The 21,306-nt window shown below is 35.8% G+C and overlaps 1 protein-coding gene across 13 annotated transcripts in view; it reads right to left on the reverse strand.

The window, feature by feature from the left end:
- Nucleotides 1-21,306, reverse strand: part of CD36 (CD36 molecule (CD36 blood group)) — a 182,960-nt gene that overhangs the window by 9,511 nt on the left and 152,143 nt on the right. For all 13 annotated transcript variants that reach the window (XM_077748508.1, XM_077748499.1, XM_077748510.1 and 10 more), the window contains 6 exons: nucleotides 15,819-15,979; nucleotides 11,501-11,648; nucleotides 6,010-6,189; nucleotides 4,609-4,700; nucleotides 2,519-2,565; nucleotides 567-636 (listed from right to left, as the gene is read on the reverse strand). In XM_077748508.1, the coding sequence (XP_077604634.1) occupies nucleotides 567-636; nucleotides 2,519-2,565; nucleotides 4,609-4,700; nucleotides 6,010-6,189; nucleotides 11,501-11,648; nucleotides 15,819-15,979 (698 nt within the window). The remainder of the gene's footprint in view (nucleotides 1-566; nucleotides 637-2,518; nucleotides 2,566-4,608; nucleotides 4,701-6,009; nucleotides 6,190-11,500; nucleotides 11,649-15,818; nucleotides 15,980-21,306) is intronic.

Genomic DNA, 21,306 nt, shown 5'->3' on the forward strand with positions numbered 1-21,306 from the left:
ACTGCTCTCTTCAAGTTTACAGATAAGGAAAATACTGAGATATTTTAAATGTTTGCCCATCATCATAGGATCTTTAGGACCAGGGCTAGAAGTCAGGTGTACTGGTGTGGGCTCCAACGCTTGTGTGATGTCTCCTGGGGCCACCAGTTTTAAAAGAGGTTGTAGTAGCAGCAGAACACATTAACATAGTTCTGTGACAATGGCAGCTTCTTCTCTGGACAACATTAGAAAGATGGGGATGGCCTTCTAGACATAACTGCTATTGAATATACTCCTAGTTTAGTTTAAAAAAAGAAAAGAAAAATAGTTCATGCTTAGAAATGGGAATAGAATAATTTGCATTATGTAAAATAGCCTCCTGCAGCTCTCAATTTTTAAAAAAGTTAATAAGCACATTATAAATTCCATATGTGTTTATTCTGAATACATCAAGAAAAATTTCCTTATGGGTATTTTATTTTTCTCAGGGAACATAATTGTTAAGTATAAGCTTCCTGGTCTGTGCTTTGTCACTTGAGGAAAAAAAATTTTAAGTTACAGAAATACATCGGATGTCTTGTTCTTACCTGCAAATATCAGAGGAAAAGAAACGCAATACTCGCGTCTTCTCAACAAAAGGTGGAAATGAGGCTGCGTCTGTTCAAAAATCAAGCCATTGGCAAGAAGTTAGATGTAATGTGTATCCTAGAAAAATCTAGAAATCTCTATTCTATGATCAATAGAAATACAATGCAAACTGTAGATGTAATTTTTAAATTCTTTAGTAGTCACATTTCCCTTAGAAAGTTTTAAGAAGCAGGTATATTTTATTTAATCCAATATATTTCAAATGTCATTTCAACATGTCATCGATCTAAAAATTAGCAAAATCATATGTTTATTTTGTATTTATAGCACATTTCAACCCATTAATAGCAACACGTGACCAGCAGCTACCATATACAATAAGTCCGTATACCATGTATATTCATTGGTATTTAATTTCATATTACATTTTCCCATATCTTCAAAATAAATGTTTACGAAAAGTAATGGCAAAATCACATGTTGTTAAAACTGTGATTGCAGACTTTTTTTAAACGTTCAGATGTATATTAGTATTTTCATATTCTGTCTCTTTTTACTTACTGAATGTGGAGGGGACATTTTTAAATCATGCCATCAACTGAGAGTCCTCTGCTCTGTCCCATCTCCCTCTGATCCTCATGTATTTTCCTTCTTTTTTCCTCTTACATACTTTTAATTTATGCTTGATGCTTATGCTTATATTTTTGTGATTAATGAATCCTTTACCCCCCTTTTAAAACTTCTTGGCGTTGGGCAGAATTGTTTAATAGTTTTTGATTTTTCATTAAAGCTGTAAATAATCCATTACTATTAAGGAGTAATATAATCTGTTTCTCTGTATTTAAGGTCTGAAGTACTACACTTACATAATCACTGGAGTTAGTAGTGTTAGGACACTTGATAATTTATTTGCAGAAATGCTTTACTTATGGATTTCTTGAAACTTACTACAAAGCAAACTCAACCATGTTTCTGCTGTTGTTTTCTAGAAGACAGTGGTAACAAAATTAAATAGGCATGTAAACCCCAACAATACCTTTGGAAAAGTAAATATCCCCTGTGTTCATTCCTCACCCTTTACGTACTTCGTATTTAACTTTCTTCATCTTTATTATATCGTTTTCCTGCACGGTACTGCCTCACCAACTTTGTAAACATCATGCTTCCGTCTTGGCTTCTACATTGCCGAGAGCTCGGGTTTTAATTACCTCATGGTATTCAATCCCCATTTACTTTTTAAAACCTTAGTTCTTAAATTAATAGGTCTATGTGTACTTTGCTTTTGCTTTTCTGTAAGTAGAGTAAGCTGCCAGATCTAACCATGCTGCAAATCTAAGTTCCGAGTACTTTCTTTTCCCCTCACTTCAGGTTCAGAATATTCACTTTTGCACACATTTTTCTTGGTTGGTGGACATCCAACCTGTTAAGTTTTTGTTTTTGTTTTTCTTTCATTCTGATCACCTTATTTAAAAAATACATGGCTCTGTCTTGCAATTTCACAGATTCTACTTCAGCTTGAAATCTCATTTGGAAGTATATTTTACCTTTTGTAATTATCTTCATTTTTAAAATGTTTTCAATTTTAAGTTATGTTCTGTACAGTATTTATAAAACACGTGAATACTAGTATTTCCCTAAGTTTTTCTTTTTAGCTCTTTTCTTCTGTTGCCAGGAAGATAGCTCATGTAGTCAAGGCTTTAAAAATCAAATGTTTCCCTAGTAATGCAGTAAACGCTAATCCTCAAGGATTAATCTTTAGAAATCTCATCACACTAAGCAGACATTTACTAAGCTTATGTAACAACAGGCACTCTGAATTACGTCTTAGGGATATAAAGATAGGTAAGTGCATAGCCTTAACACTCAGAACATTATAAGTACAATAGTGGGATTTGTGGGAGAAAGGGAGGTAGGTTGTTAGTGTTTATTGCCACAAAACAAATGCCCTTACCTGTACCATTAATCATGTCACAATAACTTGGCCAATAGGAGAGATTCCTTTGGAATAAAAAGAAAGGAAATGAAAAAACATTCTCTTTTCTTGAGTACCTTTCTCATATTTGTCTATTATGATTGAATATTGCTAAAATAATAAAGATTAGATGTGTGACAAATACTAAGTTTAAGAAATGTTCTAAGTCATTTGGTTCATGTTTTGTTTGGATGGTTCATCTTGTTGAGATAAATTAAATGCCCAATACCATTAAGTGCCATATTATAAAATAAAAGTTGCCAAATGTTAATGTCACACAACTTAGAATAGAAAGCAGTTTTGAAAAAAGAAAATGGAGAAACACCTCAGAAATGTAGATTTCTTACATAGCAGAGATTTTTTTTTCCATTGGGAGAAACGAACTACTTGGTAGTATGTACAAAATAAATAGGAAAAAAATGTCAAGTGGTCAAAACTTGGTAGTCTTCAAAATAAATAGAAAAATATCAAGTGGTCAACTCACGTAAGCTCAGTATGAGGGAGAAGAGGGGAGTGGGGAAGAGAAAAGCAAAGCAAATGTTGAACAAAGAAATGGAAACATGTAAGTTATATATTTACACTTCCCCCCCCTTTTAACTCTTGCACAAGCTGACATTAAAGTAGGACAGAGTTTATTAATTTCTATCCTGATGTCTAAGTAAGATGTACGTATATATCTGGAAGCAATAAAAATAGTAGTAAAAGTTTATCTGTATCCTCAGCCACTTTTTGGTGATACAAAATCAGGTTTTTCCCCACAGATAATGTATCCTTTAATGAGATGTCAAGGCAAGTTGTTTCTTTTTTTAAACAGAATAAGCTATTAATCATGCTCAGTTACATTAACCTTATCATAATCTTAAACTGATGTGGAATTCTTACTCCAACTAGAAGCACTTAGCAACTCTCCTCAAAATATCTCTGTAATATTGAAAAGGCAGAAATGCTCATGTTTCTCAATATATAGTGATGTGATTTCATTTCAATAAGCATTTAGGAGTGTGAGTTTTCTCCCACTAGACTTTTCTATAAAAAGATGTTAGGTAGTAGTTTTTCTTCTATAGATTCCATACGAAGTGACTATATAATGGTTTTATGCCATTTTTAGATAAGGACTCAGTGTGAGGCAGTGGTTACCTTTACTAACAAAAACCTTTCATCTCTTTCCATTTTGATTACTGTTCTTTCCAGGAAATGACTGATCTAAAGCATATTGATTAACCTTGATTAGAAGAGAAGATGACTTTTTTTCCTGACATTCATTGAGATTTTTCCTTTGTTTTTTACACCTATGATAAAATATGTATACTCCAGATGATTAATCAGGAGCTAGGAAAAAAAGCAAATCATGACTACTATTCATTCTAGAATAGTAGCATAGTAGTAATCTAGTAGGACTGGAATAGAATAGTAATTATTCTATTACTATTTCAAAGGAGGATTGGTCTTCATTTTCAAGTTTAATATGTCAGCTTTAGAACTGTATTTGAAGTCCTAATTCCATTTTTGCACTGATAAAGGTTTATAAATGCTGATTTATCAATATAGAAAATTAAGAAATTTTGAAGGGAAATGCCATGACAACATCTGCATGGATTCATTAAGTTTCAACTTTATAGAGACACATTAAGTCATGCAGTAAAATGAACAATTTTTATTTGATATGCTTACTAAAAAGAATTAAACTTCCCCAGCAAACTATGTTTGTCTGCCTGCTGGTTGATCAGCTGACGTATTGCTTTTCTTCCTTTTATTTGTGGCCATGTAACCATCTGAGTGTACTGTGATGCTGGCCTTGCAGCAGAAATGGGATTCTCTGTGGATTTCTTTATGTAAGAGAAACTGTGTATAAAGGTAAAGCTAATTCCAGAGTGGGGCTGATATTTAGCAACTATGCACTAGTGTGACCAGTTGTCACAACTAAAGGGTTAGTTAACACCTCACAGAACAAGAAATTCCAGGGCTGAGATATGGGCAGATTTGGACCATAGTTGATGCTTGTGCTTCAGCAGTTGTTAAATAAATACCCCTCCTGCTTTGGAGTTCCCACACTTTATGTGGATACTTACTTTTGACCTTTATAAGTGTCAATTATGGCAACTTGGTTTATGTTGTCTTTCCCACTGAAAACTTTATAAACTCCATCTGCAGTGTTGTTGTACTGAAAAGATATGTACAAGAATAAATTACTTCCAGGACAAACTATATTTTCCAAGTTACAAAATTTTCATTTTCACATTTTTCGAATACTGGTTATTGGGTATTCACGATTATTTTATGTGGTTTGAAATACATATGCAAGAAAGTTTTAAAATTATTGGTCTTTAACATTTTAAAAAGATAGACTATAAATGGCACCTTGAAGTAAGTGCTAGAGGTTGAGACAAAGGAAGAAAAGCCAACATCAGAAGTTGCCATGATTCAAACTCTAGTCATAACTAAGCCAGTAAGGCAATTCTGATCACTACTCCTATTATATTGAGGTGAAGGGATATTGAGAAAAAACTTTGAAAACAAGGGCAGACTTCTAGAGGTATTCTAAATGTTGTGATCTGTCTTGTTTTCTTTCTAAAAATTATGATCTTTAACAACTGAATATAAAACTTAGGCCTACGAAATTAAAAATGGAATCAGTCAAGGAAAGATGTTAAGCATTTTTGGGTCAAAACATGGTAACTGAATCACTGATCCTTTAATGCTTTCTACATTCACATTTAAGGACATATAATCTTGCAATCATAAACACTATCTAAAAGTAAAATAACAATATACTAGGGAATATATCTAAAAATATGGTGCCAAATAAATCAGAGTCCAAATTCCAATTCAATAGTTAGCTTGTCCTATTTATAATTCAAAACCTTAAGCTACAAGTACATTGCCAAGTTCACTTTCTCTTTCATTTGCAAACTGCCATTTCTTTGACAAAGTAAAATAAGACATTAAAATAGGACATTGCTGATTTATCAATCTCATTGTGTGGAAACTTAGGCTAACTTTTAAATTTTTATTAACATAAATTTGTAAGAGTTCTGGAGAAGGAGGAATGACAAGATGAATATATATAACACAGAGAAAAATATGATGCTAAACTTGATTTTTTTGAGGAAGGGAATCAAAACAGAAAATAGTATTCAAAGCCTTACTGGCTTACAACCTATTTTAGACAATTGTGTATCTATCAAAGAATGGAAACCTAATTAAAGCTCAGCTTCTTCATTTTAAGTTTAACTGTTAAATTTAGATGAGTAAAATTTCCCAACTATGGAGTCGTCTGAGAGAGAGACTTTAAAACATTACAATAACCTCAAGAAAAACTAAATGAAAAAGAAAAAAATAAAAACCTAGAATATCTATTCTAAGATCAGAAATCAGGTGTACACACGAGGTTGTAAAATTATAAATTGCTAATGCCATTATATTTGCCCGATTAAGGTAGAAGAAAATCAACATTCGTATTTGGTACTCACAGGAAAAAACACACCAACTGTTTTGGTAATAGGATATGGAACCAAACTCAGGAATGGATCCTTGTAGCCCCACAAGAGCTCTTTCACAGTTCTTTTTTGAAACATGGCAGATTTTGACTTTTTGATCATTGAATTGAGTAACACTTGAACAAATGCATTTGGGTAGAGATGGGGTGCAGCCTATAAAAAAACCACGGTTTGAGATCAATTTTTGTATATTTTTAACACATAGATGGATAAACACTAGCCTTAAGTTTCATAGAAAAAATCTAACCTTATCTTTAAAATTATTGCTCAACCTTGCCAGGACAAAAAGTACCATCTATCTAATCCCTATATGACTACATCTCTCTGCCTCAGTGCCAGTCACAAGGAGATGTTTAAAATTTAATCCTGGGAGGCAAGATTGTGGAAAAGTAGGGAGCTCCGTACATTTCACTCGCCCCCATTCCTCAAACGGAGAAGTCCTGAAACGATAGGAACCCTTACAGAATCCAGGAGTTTGGGAGGAAAAGGAGACAGAGTCCGCTGAAAAAACAACCTTATAGCATGAGTTTGAACCGGGGAAGATAAAAACGGGCGGGGACCGGAGACATGGAGGGAGGGGAGAGAGCCCCCTTTGTGGGGAGCCACAGTAGGTTGAGGGGAAAAGAGAGTGGCTGAAACTGCTCAAGGAACTGTCCGTGTCCCTGGAGAAGAGAAAAACCTTGGCTCGGGACACAGAGGGATCCGGTTTCCAGCTGTCCAGCTGACCTTGAGCATGACGCATGCGTCCCAGATGATGCCAGGAGAAACCGCTCCTCTGCTCACCAGCTCGAACCAGAGGGGAAGCGGTGCGCCTGATGCCGCTCCGCCGCTCTTCTGGCTCGGCTGGATCACCAGTTGGGGGGCGGCCGGCTTGAACCTGCTGGGAGGGACTTGGCCTGCAGGTTTATATTTGAGGCGGTATCAATGGGGCATGTGGACTAAGATCTGGAAACGAGGCATGGCTAGGGACATAGAGCACGGCCCACCTTGGCTATGCCCACAGCACAGGGAGATCAGACCCAAAAGAGTGAGTTGCAATGCTTGGTTTGAGAAGGGACTGGGGCGCTGCCATTTTTCTCCCCACAACCACCAAGGTGGGACCTCAGGGAGCGGCCCAAAGGACGAAGTGGAGGCTAAGACCTGCCTACACCAATCCACGCCCATCCCCGCTAGAGAGCTGCTTTTTATTTTTATTATTATTATTTTTTAATCCGGAGCTAGGGGCAAGACCAACATGGATGCTGTGAATAGTTCTAGATCAATTCTTTCTATTCGGATATATTTTCCCTTCTCTCATTCATATCCCTCCCCTCTGCTGGCCTAGGCACTCTGGTCACTGGTTTGCTTAAACAGTCACATTTAATCCATTCTCTAGATGTATATTCTACACCTCCACTGCTACCTTTCTATGTCTCTCTCTCTGGAGTAATCAGACTATATAGTTTCTCTCATTAACATTATCTTCATTTCCTTCTCCTTCCTTCTTACCATATTCTCCTCTTCCTCTCTCTGAATTAAGCCTCGTAGTCTCCCTGCCTGGTTATTGTCCAATTTCACTTCCCCCCTCCCTGTCATTTCTCTTTGTATATGCTCTTCCATCAGCACTGAATACACCCTGCTCTTTATTTGTAGCTGGGAATTCTGGTTTTATGCTTTCAGACTGTCCTTTGTCTTTTGGGTTTTTTCTTTCTTCTTTTTTCTTTCTTATTTTTATTTTTATCATTTGTTTTTCCTCTCTTTTTTTCTTTCCCATCTTTTTTTTCTTTTTCTTTTTCAGTTTGCTTGTTTGATGGATTTGTCTGTGCGTTTGTGCGCCTCTGTTCTCTGTGTGTTTGTTTTCTTTTCCAGGGCTACCTCAAGAAACAAGCCAAAGTACACATAGTGGGGAGTCCCAAATACCANCCAATATGAAAGTAAGGGGATGGAGAAATATCTATCATGCTTCTGGAAGCCAAAAGAAAGCTCGAGTAGCTATACTTATATCAGACAAACTGGACTTTAAAGTAAAGGCAGGGGCACCTGGGTGGCTNGGGCAGCTAAAGAACTGCTCAAAACAAATATAAGCAACAAAACTGAACAAAATTTAGAACAATAGTCATAAAATTAATTGCTGGGCTTGAAAAACGCATGGAAGACATCAGAGAAACTATTGCTACAAAGACTATGGAGCTTAAAAATAGTTGTGAATTTAAAAATGCTATAAATGAGATGCATAATATAATGGAGGCGTCCAATGCACAGATTGAAGAGGCAGAGAGGAGAATAGGTGAATTGGAGGACACAATTATAAAAAAAGAGGAAACTGAGGAAAAGAGAAATAAACTAATCCAGGAAAACAAAAGGAGAGTTTGAGAGCTGAGCCATATAATCAAATGGAACAATATCCGTATCACAGGAATTCCAGAAGAGGAAGAAAGAGGGAAAGGCGCTGAAGGAGTCCTGGAACAAATTATAGCAGAGAACTTCCCCAACCTCAGGAAAGAAGTAAACGTTAAAATACAAGAGGCACAGAGAACTCCCCTCAAACATAACTTGAGTTGATCTGCTTGACATATCATAGTGAAACTGGCACAATATAAGGACAAAGAGAGAATTTCAAAAGCAGCTAGGGAGAAAAGGGCCCTAACATACAAAGGGAAACCTATCAGAGTGGTGACAGACCTATCTACTGAAACTTGGCAGGCCAGAAAGGAATGGCAGGAGATCTTCAGTGTGATGAACAGAAAAAATATACAGCCACGAATCCTCTATCCAGCAAGCCTGTCATTCAGAATAGAAGGAAGATAAAAGTCTTCCCCAAAAAAACAAAAATTGAAAGAATTGGTCACCACTAAACCAGCCCTACAAGAAATCCTGAGGGGTACTCAGTGAGGGAAATGTTGGAAAGAACAAAAGGTACCAGAGACACCACCATAAGTATGAATCCTACAAAGGACACAGTGACTCCAACCCCATATTTTTCAATAATAACACTGAATGTAAATGGGAAAATGCCCCAATCAAAAGACATAGGATATCAGAATGGATAAAAAAAAAGAAAATCCATCTATTTGCTGTCTACAAGAAACTCATTTTAGACCTTAGGACACCTCCAATATGAAAGTAAGGGGATGGAGAAATATCTATCATGCTTCTGGAAGCCAAAAGAAAGCTCGAGTAGCTATACTTATATCAGACAAACTGGACTTTAAAGTAAAGGCAGGGGCACCTGGGTGGCTCAGTCGGTTAAACATCCGACTTCAGCTCAGGTCACGATCTCATGGTTGGTGGGCTCTACCCCCCACTACAGGCTCTGTGCTGACAGTTAGCACAGAGCCGAGAGCCTGTTTCAGATTCTGTATCTCCCTCTCTCTCTCTGACCCTCCCCTGCTCACACTCATACTCTCTCTCTCTCTCTTTCTCAGAAATAAATAAAACATTAAAAAATAATAAAGTAATGGCAGTAACAAGGGATGAAGGGCATTATATAATAATTACAGGGTCTATCCATCAGGAAGAGCTAACAATTATAAATGTTTACGCACCAAATACAGGAGCACCCAAATACATAAAACAATTTAATTAATCACAAACAGAAACAATCTTATGGATAAGAATGTGCTAATAGCAGGGGACTTTAATACTCCACTTACAACAATAGATAGATCATCTAGACAGAAAATCACTAAAGAAACAATAGACTTGAATGACACATTGGACTAGATGGATTTGACAGATATATGTAGAACTCTACATCCTGAGGCCATGGAATTCACTTTCTTCTCAAGTGCACATGGCACTTTTTCTAAGATAGTTCACATACTGGGACATAAAGCAGCCAATAAATATAAAAGAACTGAGATCATACCATGCACACTTTCAGATTACAATGCTATGAAACTTGAAATCAACCACAGGAAAAGTCTGGAAAGCCTACAGAAACGTGGAGGTTAAAGAACACCCTACTAAAGAATGAATGGGCCAACCAGGCAATCAGAGAAGAAATTAAAAATATATGGAAACAAATGAAAACTAAAATACAACAATTCAAACTCTATGGGATGCAGCAAAGGCAGGCCTAAGAGGAAAGTACATTGCACTCCAGGCCTATTTCAAGAAATTAGNAAAAACTGAAAGCTTTCCCCCTGAGATCAGGGACACGACAGAGATGTCCACTCTCACCACTGTTGTTTAACATTGTACTGGAAGTCCTAGCGTCAGCCATCAGACAACAAAAGGAAATAAAATGCATCAAAATTGGAAAAGAAGTCAAACTTGCACTTTTTGCAGATGACATGGTATTCAACATAGAAAACCCTACAGACTCCACCAGAAGCCTACTAGAACTGATCCATGAGTTCAGCAAAGTTGCAGGGTATTAAATCAACGTAGAGAAATCGGTTGCATTTTTATATACCAGTAATGAAGCAACAGAAAGAGAAGTCAAGAAACTGATCCCATTCACCATTGCACAAAAAAACATAAAATACCTAGGAATAAACCTAACCAAAGATATAGGAGATCTATATGGTGAAAACTATAGAAAACTTAGGAAGGTAATTGAAGAAGACACAAAGAAATGGAAAAACGTTCCATGCTCATGGATCAGAAGAATATTGTTAAAATGTCATTACTACCCAAAGCAATCTACAGACTCAATGCAATGCCAATCAAAATTGCACCAGTATTCTTCTCAAAGCTAGAACTATCCTAAAATTTGTACGGAACCACAAAAGACCCCAAATAGCCAAAGTAATATTGAAGAAGAAAACCAAAATGGGAGGCATCACAATCTCAGACTTCAACCTCTACTACAAAGCTGTCATCATCAAGACATATTGATACTGGCACAAAAACAGACACATAGACCAATGGCACAGAGAATTCAGAATTAGGCTCACAAATGTATACCCAACTAATCTTTGACAAGGCAGGAAAGAGTATCCAATGGAAAAAAGACAGCCTCTTTAACAGATGGTGCTGGGAGAACTGGACAGCAACATGCAGAAGAATGAAACTAGATCATTTTCTCACACCATGCACAAAAATAAACTCAAAATGGATAAAGGACCTAGATGTGAGTCCAATTCTGAATTCTCTATTCCATCACAACCATCAAAACCCTAGAGGAGAAAGCAGGAAACAACCTCCTTGACCTTAGCCGCAGCAATTTCTTACTTGACACATCCCCAAAGGCAAGGAAATCAAGAGCNATATTCAATACAATGTTCTAAAGGAAAAATAAATACGTAAAAAAAATTCAATCCTGTTTTTTTTTTCCAATGGTATACTTTTAGTGGTCTTCCAATTCAGTTGTTATGATTTTGTCATTTTTCCAAATGATGCTAAATCCGTTCAAAATAATGACATAGGAACATATTTTTATAAAAATGACAAAGAATATCTGATGAGACATCTAATAAGATCTACTACATTGGATTCTAGAGTATTTCAAAAAGAAAACTTTTGATGTTTGTCTACTCACCGCTACAGCCAGATTGAGGACCGTCCAAGTGTCATTCTCTGTTCCAACAGATAGTGAAGGCTCGAAGATGGCGCCATTGGGCTGAACAAAAGAGACTGTGTGGTTCTCAGTATCATGGGTTATATTTTCTTTGGCTAGATAACGAACTCTGAAAAACAGAAAGAAATAAATAAAATTCAAAATAGTTGTCTCTAGTGAATACGTCTCAAATGCCATCCATTCATGTAACAAATATTTTTTGAGTACGTCACAAATGATGCCAACCAATTGGTTTAAAATGATAAGCCAATGCTGGGTCTTTAGCATATTAGAAGTGATCTCAAATCTGCACAACATAGAAGTAATATACTGCAATATGAGAGTTTACACAGAGTCTGGAGGAAAACCCAGAAAAAACACACATCCAGGCTTAGGATGATCGTAGCGGGAGTGACGATAGCCATTTTGGTAGCTATTCCACCGAAGTGGACTGAATGACAAATAGAAGCTTAGGAGGAATAGGGTAAAAAAAGAAAAACCCATGGTGTGCTGTTAGAAATGCAAATTATTGAATTTGGATAGATTGCCAGGTGGGAATAAGGAGTATCATGGGAAATAAAGCCACAGAAATGAGCAAGATCTCAAGCATGAAAGAGTTTCATCCTCTCCTCCAATGTTTAGGCTTTATCCTGAGTGTAAGGAAGAGACAGTAGAAAGGTGTAAGTAGGGGAATATTAAGAGTACATTTTCTTAAATGAAAAAGAATGTTCAAAGTACACAGCCTCTTCGGCACTGGCTTTTCCATGTTTTCTAGTGTTTTAATGAGAATGAAATGTAACTAATGGAATAGAATTTCCATTTTACAGGCCAGTTCCCCTACCATTCCTGCCATTTATTAAACACTTAACAGTTCTAAGCTCCTGGCTGTAAAATCTCTAGGCTGAAAAGTACCAACTACCTTTTAGGAACATGGGGAAGGGTGATTATTATGAAGAAAAATCTGCAAGTACAGGATGTTTATTGATATAAAATAAGGTATACGTCATTCATTCCACTATCATATGTGTGAATGTCCATACATGAGATGAATTGATAGCTAAGGTGAAGACTGAAAAAGCATGGAAGTAAAAAAACGTAGAATCAAGACACAACACTTCACTCCGGGATAGTAAAATTGCAAATTCCTGCAAGGTAGGGATTTTGAGTGTTTTGTAGCCCCAGGCACAGTGCCTGGCACAAGGTGAGTTCTTCATAACTTTTGCATGAATAAACAAATTAGTTAATGGCTCACAATCTTTGAAGAGTTCACAGTATTATAGAAAATTTAATTGTAACCTAATTTCATCAAAGCTTTATGATTTATTCTTCTTGAGGCACTGTAGTCATACAGGAATATACAAGGATATGAAAGAGCCCCAAGGACACTCTATTACTAGTCAACTACTATTTTTTATTATATCACTGTATTTTAAAGTTACAATTGGGGACATTTATGTATGTAAAATAATTGAAACAATAGCAAAACAATAAAGTGACTCAGATTCCAGTTTACTTAAGTTGTACTTACAACATTATACCAGTAGATGGCACTAAGAGAAAAATCCTTTAACTGAGGGCTGTGTTTAGAAAATACTTTTAAGAAGAGAATATAATCGTTCAATTCTTCTGTTTAAATATTAAACTGTACACATTTTAGAAACTGTTGGTTAATGAGGTAAAAGGGAGAAATCTGCCTTAGCTTTTGCCCCAAATTGCTTTCTTTGTACTCCTGCCCAAGCCAAATAACTTGAAAAAATAAAAGATTAGGGGCACCAGGGTGGCTCAGTCGGTTAAGTGTCCGACTTCATCTCAGGTCACGATCTCAAGGTTGGTGACGCTCCGCGTCAGGCTCTGTGCTGACAGCTCAGAGCCTGGAACTTGTGGGACCCCACCCCCTCCCCTATTAAATAAACATTAAAATTTCTTTAAAAAATAAAAAATTAATATTGGAGCTGAGGATGTTCTCAAGGAATTAATGAGTCTTTATAGAGACAATGTAGATTACAATATATATAATTAACATCTCAATCCGGGCAATTTCATGTTTTGACCCAGGTTGCACCTTGTCAATCAAAGTTTCATTGAACTAACTTTAATGGACATCAGCCAAATAAGCCTGTGGTTATGTTTTAGGAGGTATATCCTCCAATACTTGCAATTTCAAATGTATTCAGGGTATAATTTATAGGGAGGCAGTTTCACTAAAACCTATTAGCTGTTAGGAAGACTAGGAAATTACTTTTTCTGAAAGGTAATCAATTATTTTCTCATTAAAGTATCCAAACAGACACTAATGACTCCATTTTGGTGACATCATAAGGTGAGCCCGAGTTTATTAGAATTCCCTTTAACATTATCATATTAATGGGAATTTATTGTTTATAAACTTTAGCTGCAAATCCAACTTCCCTAATTTAACCTTCCCTTCACTGCCTCTCCAAGTAAATCAAGTATCTCTAACCCCTTTGTCCCTTAGAGAGAGGCTAGAAACTGTGTATTAGCTGCCACCTGTCAGAGCAGGACTAGGGCTAGATTCAATATTATGTTTGTTTCTCCATATCTCATGTAATATCCTTTAAAAAAAACACCCCTGCAAAATAAAACGGAGAAAGAGTTCTCGAATTCCAACNCTTTTTTAAAGTTTATTTATTTATTATTATTTATAATGTTTATTTTCCTCCTCACAAGCAGGGGAGGAGCAGAGAGAGGGGAAGGGAGTGAGCATCCCACGCAGGCTCCATGCTCTGTGCTGAGCCCAACGCCATGCTTGATCACATGACTTTGAGATCACGACCTGAGCCGTGATCAAGAATCTCTTAACCAAATGAGCTACGCACGCACCCCTCATATAGGTTTTTGATAATAACATGATAACTCTAAGGTCATGAAACAAATATTTTCCAAGGTCAGTTTGGTTTTTTTTGTAACAATGAAAACCAAGTATTCTTCAACAGCACTGTGAATAGTCACAGACCTGTGCACAGAGACAGGAGGCTTGGGGACAATTGCTAGGTCAGAAAAGGCGCCAAGGCCCTCTGCAGTTCTGTATCATGTACTATGGCAGCAGGCACTACCCTCACAAGTACCATTATTTTATTATATTTTGTGTGTGAGTGGTCAACCTAAAAACATATTAATGCATGGAGAAGAAAGCAGTTATGTAGACTATCTAAAGCAGATATTAAAGTTATAAATTATATGAAATAATAATAAATATGTAATTGTGTGATAAGAACTGATCAAACTAAGTAACCAGTTGTAATTATCCTTGAGGGAAAATCACACATTTGTGTAACAAATGATACAGATGTTCCCACATGGATATCAAAAATCGAATTCTTGGTTCCAGGTAGAGCTTTTAGCACCTCGGTGCCCCCTTTCCTTACTTTGATAGTTGGAAAAAACACATAGTCTATAATTTAAATGAGAAAGAAAGTACATACAAAAATCCAGGAGGTACCAGCACCTAGGTCTTAGACAATTACCTAACATCCCTTGGTGTCAGGTTTTTAGTTTACAAAATGAAAAGTCCTGGCTAATCATACCCCTCTAGCTCTAATACACAAACATTCTATTTAGAGTTGTGTTAAACTATGAGGGAAGATAAGGTAAAGACATAGCATATTTGGTCTCAGTTCTGGAAAAAATATAAGAATGAAGCCACTGAATCAATAATAAACACCCGTATGAAGTTTCTAGAAGTCCTTAGCAGGTACTGCAGTTACATAAAATCAGTTCAATGCTGAGGTTCTCAAAACTGAGTAAGAGCTGGAATCGCCCTGAGGGTTTGTGAAACTCCTTGTTGGCCTCCAGCCCGAGTCTCTTGATTTATTTGATCTGGAGGAATCTGCAGATTCTCAGAATTTGCATTTCTACCAAGTTCCCAGATGAGGCTGATGCTGCTGGGGTGGGAACCACACTTTGAAAACAACTGATCTAATGTATACAATTTTAGGATCTTAAAATATTCAGGTTCTTAAAATTCTGGTAAGATTTTTTTTCTATGATGCATACATATTTCAGAGTTGTTGAGAATATATGTCATAAGTGTAAAACACCAGTGTCTTCTTGAGTGTAGAGTGGTTATCTGATACTGCTAAATTTATAATAAAGTCTGTATTTCTTATCATCATTAAATCCTTAAATCGGGATTCTTATATAGGCAGAAGCAAAATATTTCATTATATTTTACTGGGAAACAGTAGGAAGTACACTGAAAACAATGGCATTGTTCAAGTGGAAGTTTTTTCAGAAATATATGTGGTCAAGGAAAGAATGCCAGTTATTTGTGAGGACTCACCTGTAAGTGTAAGGACCTCTTTGTTTAACCTTAATTTTGCTGCTGTTAGTTATCACTTCCTGTGGGTTTTGCACATCATAGATCCAAAACTGTCTGTAAACTTCTGTGCCTGTTTTAACCCAATTTTGATAAGCAATTGTACCTTCCTCGAGTACAACCTCCTATGAAAAAGAAAACAAGTTTGGCTTATTTCTCTGTAATAAATACAGGCACCTCTGGGAGTGTATAACTTTGTTAGCCAAGGCAAGGACCAAGCTCAAGTACCTTCTTCATGAGAAATTGCCACACAGTTGAAACAGAAATGTTTTCAACAAAGTATTATAGCAACCTCTTTTTGTCAACCTTTTACAAACAGACTCAGAGTATAAAACTGCAGACATGGCTGCTGATTTAAGGTCAATCATTGGCAAGCTTTAGAGTGACCCTATATTGCAACAGTTATAATTTATTAAGCAAATTTTATTAAACATAAAAATGTTCCTATCAGATTGAACATTAACTTCTCTTCTGCCCTCAGTTAGATTGAAAAAACCTAATAGAAAAAAGGGAGAAAAATCTGGTGGTATTGGAAACTTTCACTTTTCTTCAAAAATTAGGCACTTCAGAGGATGATCACTTAACATATATTACATTTAAAACATACATAACATGTCACGTATATAACATTATAACATATATTAAATTTTTAAAAAAGCTTCTTGATGAAAAACACAAAATTTATTTCTCTTCAAAATCCTTCTCAATCCCTAACTTAGTATATTTGTAGCACCTGAATAGGACATATTTCCAAAAGCTACAACAGTTTAACATTATTATTAAGTTACTACTTTTAGAATAACAGGATGAAATAAGGGGATTGTCCTTTTATTATTTTGTGGCATTTATTAAAAATCATCAATGTGCCATGTAGTGAAGATAAACAAGTGGGAAAAAATGCCAGTGAGGTAATCACAAACCTCATATTAGAAATGTGTTCCCTTGCTTGAGATGCTGTGGACTGGATGGAAAGTCACCAAACCCCTCAGGGTGAGTAGCATTATCAAAAAGAGGGAATTATAGATGGTCTCCCAGTTTCCTTCCACGGCTTTCACTCCTTGAGCCAAAAGCCTATAAGGCTGTAGTAACTAGAGCAAACAAAGGTGGTTTGGTAGCAGGCAGTATTTCCAATTAAGCACCTTGGGAAGAATGCCCAGAATGGAAAGATCCACTTTTGTGCTTGAGGAAGAGGAAAAAAAGTATTTCACAGAAAATGAGTCCAAACAGACCCATGAATACAGAAACAATCTGATCTATTTGTTTCCTTCACCTGGAAGCATCAATTCTTAGAATGATGAATCAAGAAAGAACACTGAACATTATTATAAATTCTAGGAGAGCACACCGAGGCTCTGAGGAACCAAGTGGCAGGCCCATGGGTAACGGCAGGCAAATAATAGCTGCACCGTGATGAAAATCCTAGTCTCTGACTCTTAGAATAGTCCTCTTTCATACCATGCTATTACAGTCTTTTAGTTTTCTGTCACCTCTGCACTTAGTTGGTAGAAGTTAGATTAAGTTGCGTATCTTCAGGATATGTTACTTATTGCCTAATGCAGAGAATAAGGAAATTCCTTAGAGATCAGTGGGGCACCAAGCTGAAATATTATTACAAAATCTTGTGCTGTTGCAATGAATTCTCACTGGGTTCACTAGAGCTGCTCAAGTGATGTTAGACCATTACTTTTTATGACCTTAAAAAACTTTTTATTAGTTCCCCAAAAGTCTTATTTCCAATACTAACAAGCTCAATATTAAGACAGTTACATGTAGATCAAGGATTATAGCTATTCTTCTAAATGCAAAGATGTTTGATGAGGACGTTGAAGCTAAAAGCTACGTCAATATACCAGTTTCAAGAGATTTTATGAGGGGAAAATACAGACGAACTTACATGTTACTACTTTTGCACTATACAAATCTTAAGCCAATGCAATATCAATTATTTATTATACACCTCTTAAGGCACACATTTACTTTTGTTCTTAATGAAAGAAACTCAATAAATGTTTCTAGAATTGAAAAGGAACAGTTATGGAAGATACTTGGCAGGGCAGAAAACCTCCCTAACTCTAATGTGTATGCATTTCACATCAAAAGACTAGAAGTGCATCATGCCTTTCTTCTAAAGGCCAGAAATCACTTTGCCTTATTTGTTCATCTGGAGATATTTTTTAAATGGCAAAGATGAAACGCAAAATGTTGAAATGAATGCATTGAATTATCAGCTGTTAGAGTTAGGGTCATCTAACTCCATCTCTATTCAAAGGTAGAAATGAGTCCCTGGAAAAGCAGATGACTGAATCAATGTTATAGGACAGTTTCCTAGCAGGTAGTGGAGAAATCAGGTCTTTTTACTCCACTCTTGCATTGTTTCCATAATGCCATGTTGTGTTCAGAGCCAAAGAGAGAAACACTGAAGCAGTCAAAATAGAAATGCATTTCTTCTGATCCTAAGACTACTCTAGGTATTAGAAAATTGGATAGCCTTGAGTACCAAGACTAAATCATGACACAAGTTCCTCTAATTTTAAAAAGAGCAAAGGATTTTGTGTCATTTGTGAACTTAAAAAGCCTTGATATTAAGTTGGATTTGGACTATCTAGCCTATTCCTTTCACTAAATTTGAAGTGAAATCTGTGAATCTGATAACTGAGTACATGAAAAAACAATATAGTTCAAAATCCTCTCATTTGGCTGATCAGTATCTGCCCCTGACTTTAAGCACGCAGACTACTTAGCCCCAGTACTGACTGGATTCCAGCCTAATGACTCTCTTATGACATGGTCTTCAGCTGGGTTGAAAGCTATTGACTTTTGAAACTTCTATTTTGTTACGTTAATTTGAAAGCAGATGTTTGGAATAGTAATATCTTCTATATTGTTACATACCTACTTGATTATTGCTTTTGTAGGAAAACAGTGCCTATTACCACCACTAGCAACTTTAGGGTTATTATTAAAATACCCTTGATATCTTCCTATGGGCAGAGTATGTAGAGTACTTGTGTGGAAAATATGTTGTCCCATTTCTCAAGGATCTTGTAAAGTACTAATAGAATCATGTGTAGCAAATTTTAATCTATGAATTACATTTCCTTGTCCTATACCCGCCCGCAATGTGGATAGTAGCTTCTTCCCTCCAAGTACAGAGTAAAGTGTTTAAGAATAAAACTAGACCATATGGGTTTTATCTCCAGTTTGGTGTCATGGTAACAATTTAAACTTGGGCAGGTTATTTAACTTCTTTATACCTCAGTTTCCTCATTTGTAAAATAGGGGTAATGAAATTAGGTTGAACCACATGAAATTAGTATTTTTGAAACTCAACCATAAGTTGGATATGGTTTAACTGAATATATATCCTCTTAGTTTCTTACAGAGATTAAGAAATCTGAGCACTTAGAACAGTGTTAGCACAGAGCTAGCATTCAGTGAATGTTGGCTATTATTGTACAAATCTATTCCATCCTTTGGAGGAAGAACTCTAATATTGTTTACTCTCCAGACGGCTTGAATTACTTCAGTCATAGCAGTGACTGTCTAAACCAGTCATGTGGCAATAACTCATGTAGTATATGCTGACACTTTTTTTTTCTTTAAATGATTTAATCATTTTTACATTTATTCTCACTGCAGTGACATCAAAACTTCCTTAAAATGTTCTGTAGTATGTTTCTGCATATTAAAAAGAGTCTTACCCTTTCCACTCACTACCACAATTTGTTCTGTTTAGGATCAGTCACAAACCCCACTTTCAAAAAGGTTTGACTGAGGGGCGGCTGGGTGGCTGGTCAGGCAAGCATCTGACTTTGGCTAAGGTTATGATCTCGTGGTTGACGAGTTTTTGCCTCACATCGGGCTCTGAGCTGTCAGCTCAGAGCCTGGAGCCTGCTTCGGATTCTGTGTGTGTCTCTCTCTCTTCCCCTCCCTCACTCATAATATGTCTCTGCCTCAAAAATAAAATGAACATTAAAAATTTTTTAAAGTTTATATTATGCACAAGTGTGTGCGCATGTGTGTGCATGCACACAAATAGAGACTGAATTACAACAGTAGTGGCTGTTGTGCTGAGAGTCAAAAAATGACTTCAGTCTCAGATTATCAAGTCATCAATTAAAACCCAAATTTGGGGAAACTGATTGGATTTAATGTTCCTGAAGCCCAGGTAATTAGACTCTAAAATTTATGTGAGAACTTAATATGGGAGATTCTGCATTTGGCATGAGCTATAAATTATGTTGATATGTCAATATAAATTGGGCCGGGAGAAGAAAATTATATATGCTCACCTGCTGTTTCTTGAAATACTTTTTAAGTAATTTTATTGCAGTTAAAATGCAAACATATATAGTGTTTAATTCATCTTTATGCCTCTATTTTAATTTAAAACTTACTTTGGATTGTTTCATGTTCATGCTTATGTTCTCATATATATTGTCATGAGCATAATTTCTACAAGCTATTTTTTCATATCTGGAGATACAATAAGCAATAAAGTAATATAAAATTTATATAACATATGGACTATTGAGTCAAATATTGATTATTTTAATAAGGCATTATTTCAATCTATTTTATCTGAAAGTATGTCTTACAAGCTACTAAAGGATTTTCTTTTCAAGAATTGTGGAACGAAATGATGTATAATTTAACATTAGTCTTTTAGGAGTAAAGAAAAGAGAGCTTTACTTTCCATCTTGGTGTTCTATACTTAATATCATACAGAAATTAAAATGTATTTAAAATTACTACTGTTATATAATATTCATTAAACATTCATCAAGTTGTATTAATCTCAAGTGATAAATTATCTTTTGTAAATGGTGGCAGAACTTTGACCTTTTCCCAAAGTGCTGTACTAGTTTCCACATTTGTGGAGACTGATGCCACTGACTTCGCTTATCTATGTAAGATTGCATAAATCTGTTGGCTCCACTCTTATCTGTCAGGAATCATAGTCAAAAGTACCAGTAAGGAAGATCTCAGCTGTACTCCATAAAAGCAGGCAGTCCCTAGATAACATCACTTAGAAATTAAAATGAATGTATGTGTATATGTATATATGTGTGTATATATGTACACACTATATACACACATATTATATAGAAAGATATACATATATGAAAGAAGTAAAATTTCTGGACTATTTTAGACCATTTTAAGTGCCAGTTCCAGGATGCTATCTCTTTTAGAACTGGAAGATATCACACAGTCCCAGCTCTGGTTTATGAATGAGATAACTATGGGATGATTTTCTGATCTTTTTAAATTAAGCATCTTAATACTTTTAAATGATGCTTATATATAGGTAATAACTTTCCCAATTTTCTGGTAGTCAATTAAATGAAGAAAGTAATCTTCAGAGAGTTTCGGTGGCAAAGTAAAACTGACCAGTACTAACATTTTTATATATTTTTATAATTTATTATATATTTGTAAAATGAGAGCT

This window comes from Crocuta crocuta, unplaced genomic scaffold (genome assembly GCF_008692635.1).
Source record: "Crocuta crocuta isolate KB4526 unplaced genomic scaffold, BGI_CrCroc_1.0 scaffold417, whole genome shotgun sequence".
NCBI lineage: Eukaryota > Metazoa > Chordata > Mammalia > Carnivora > Hyaenidae > Crocuta > Crocuta crocuta.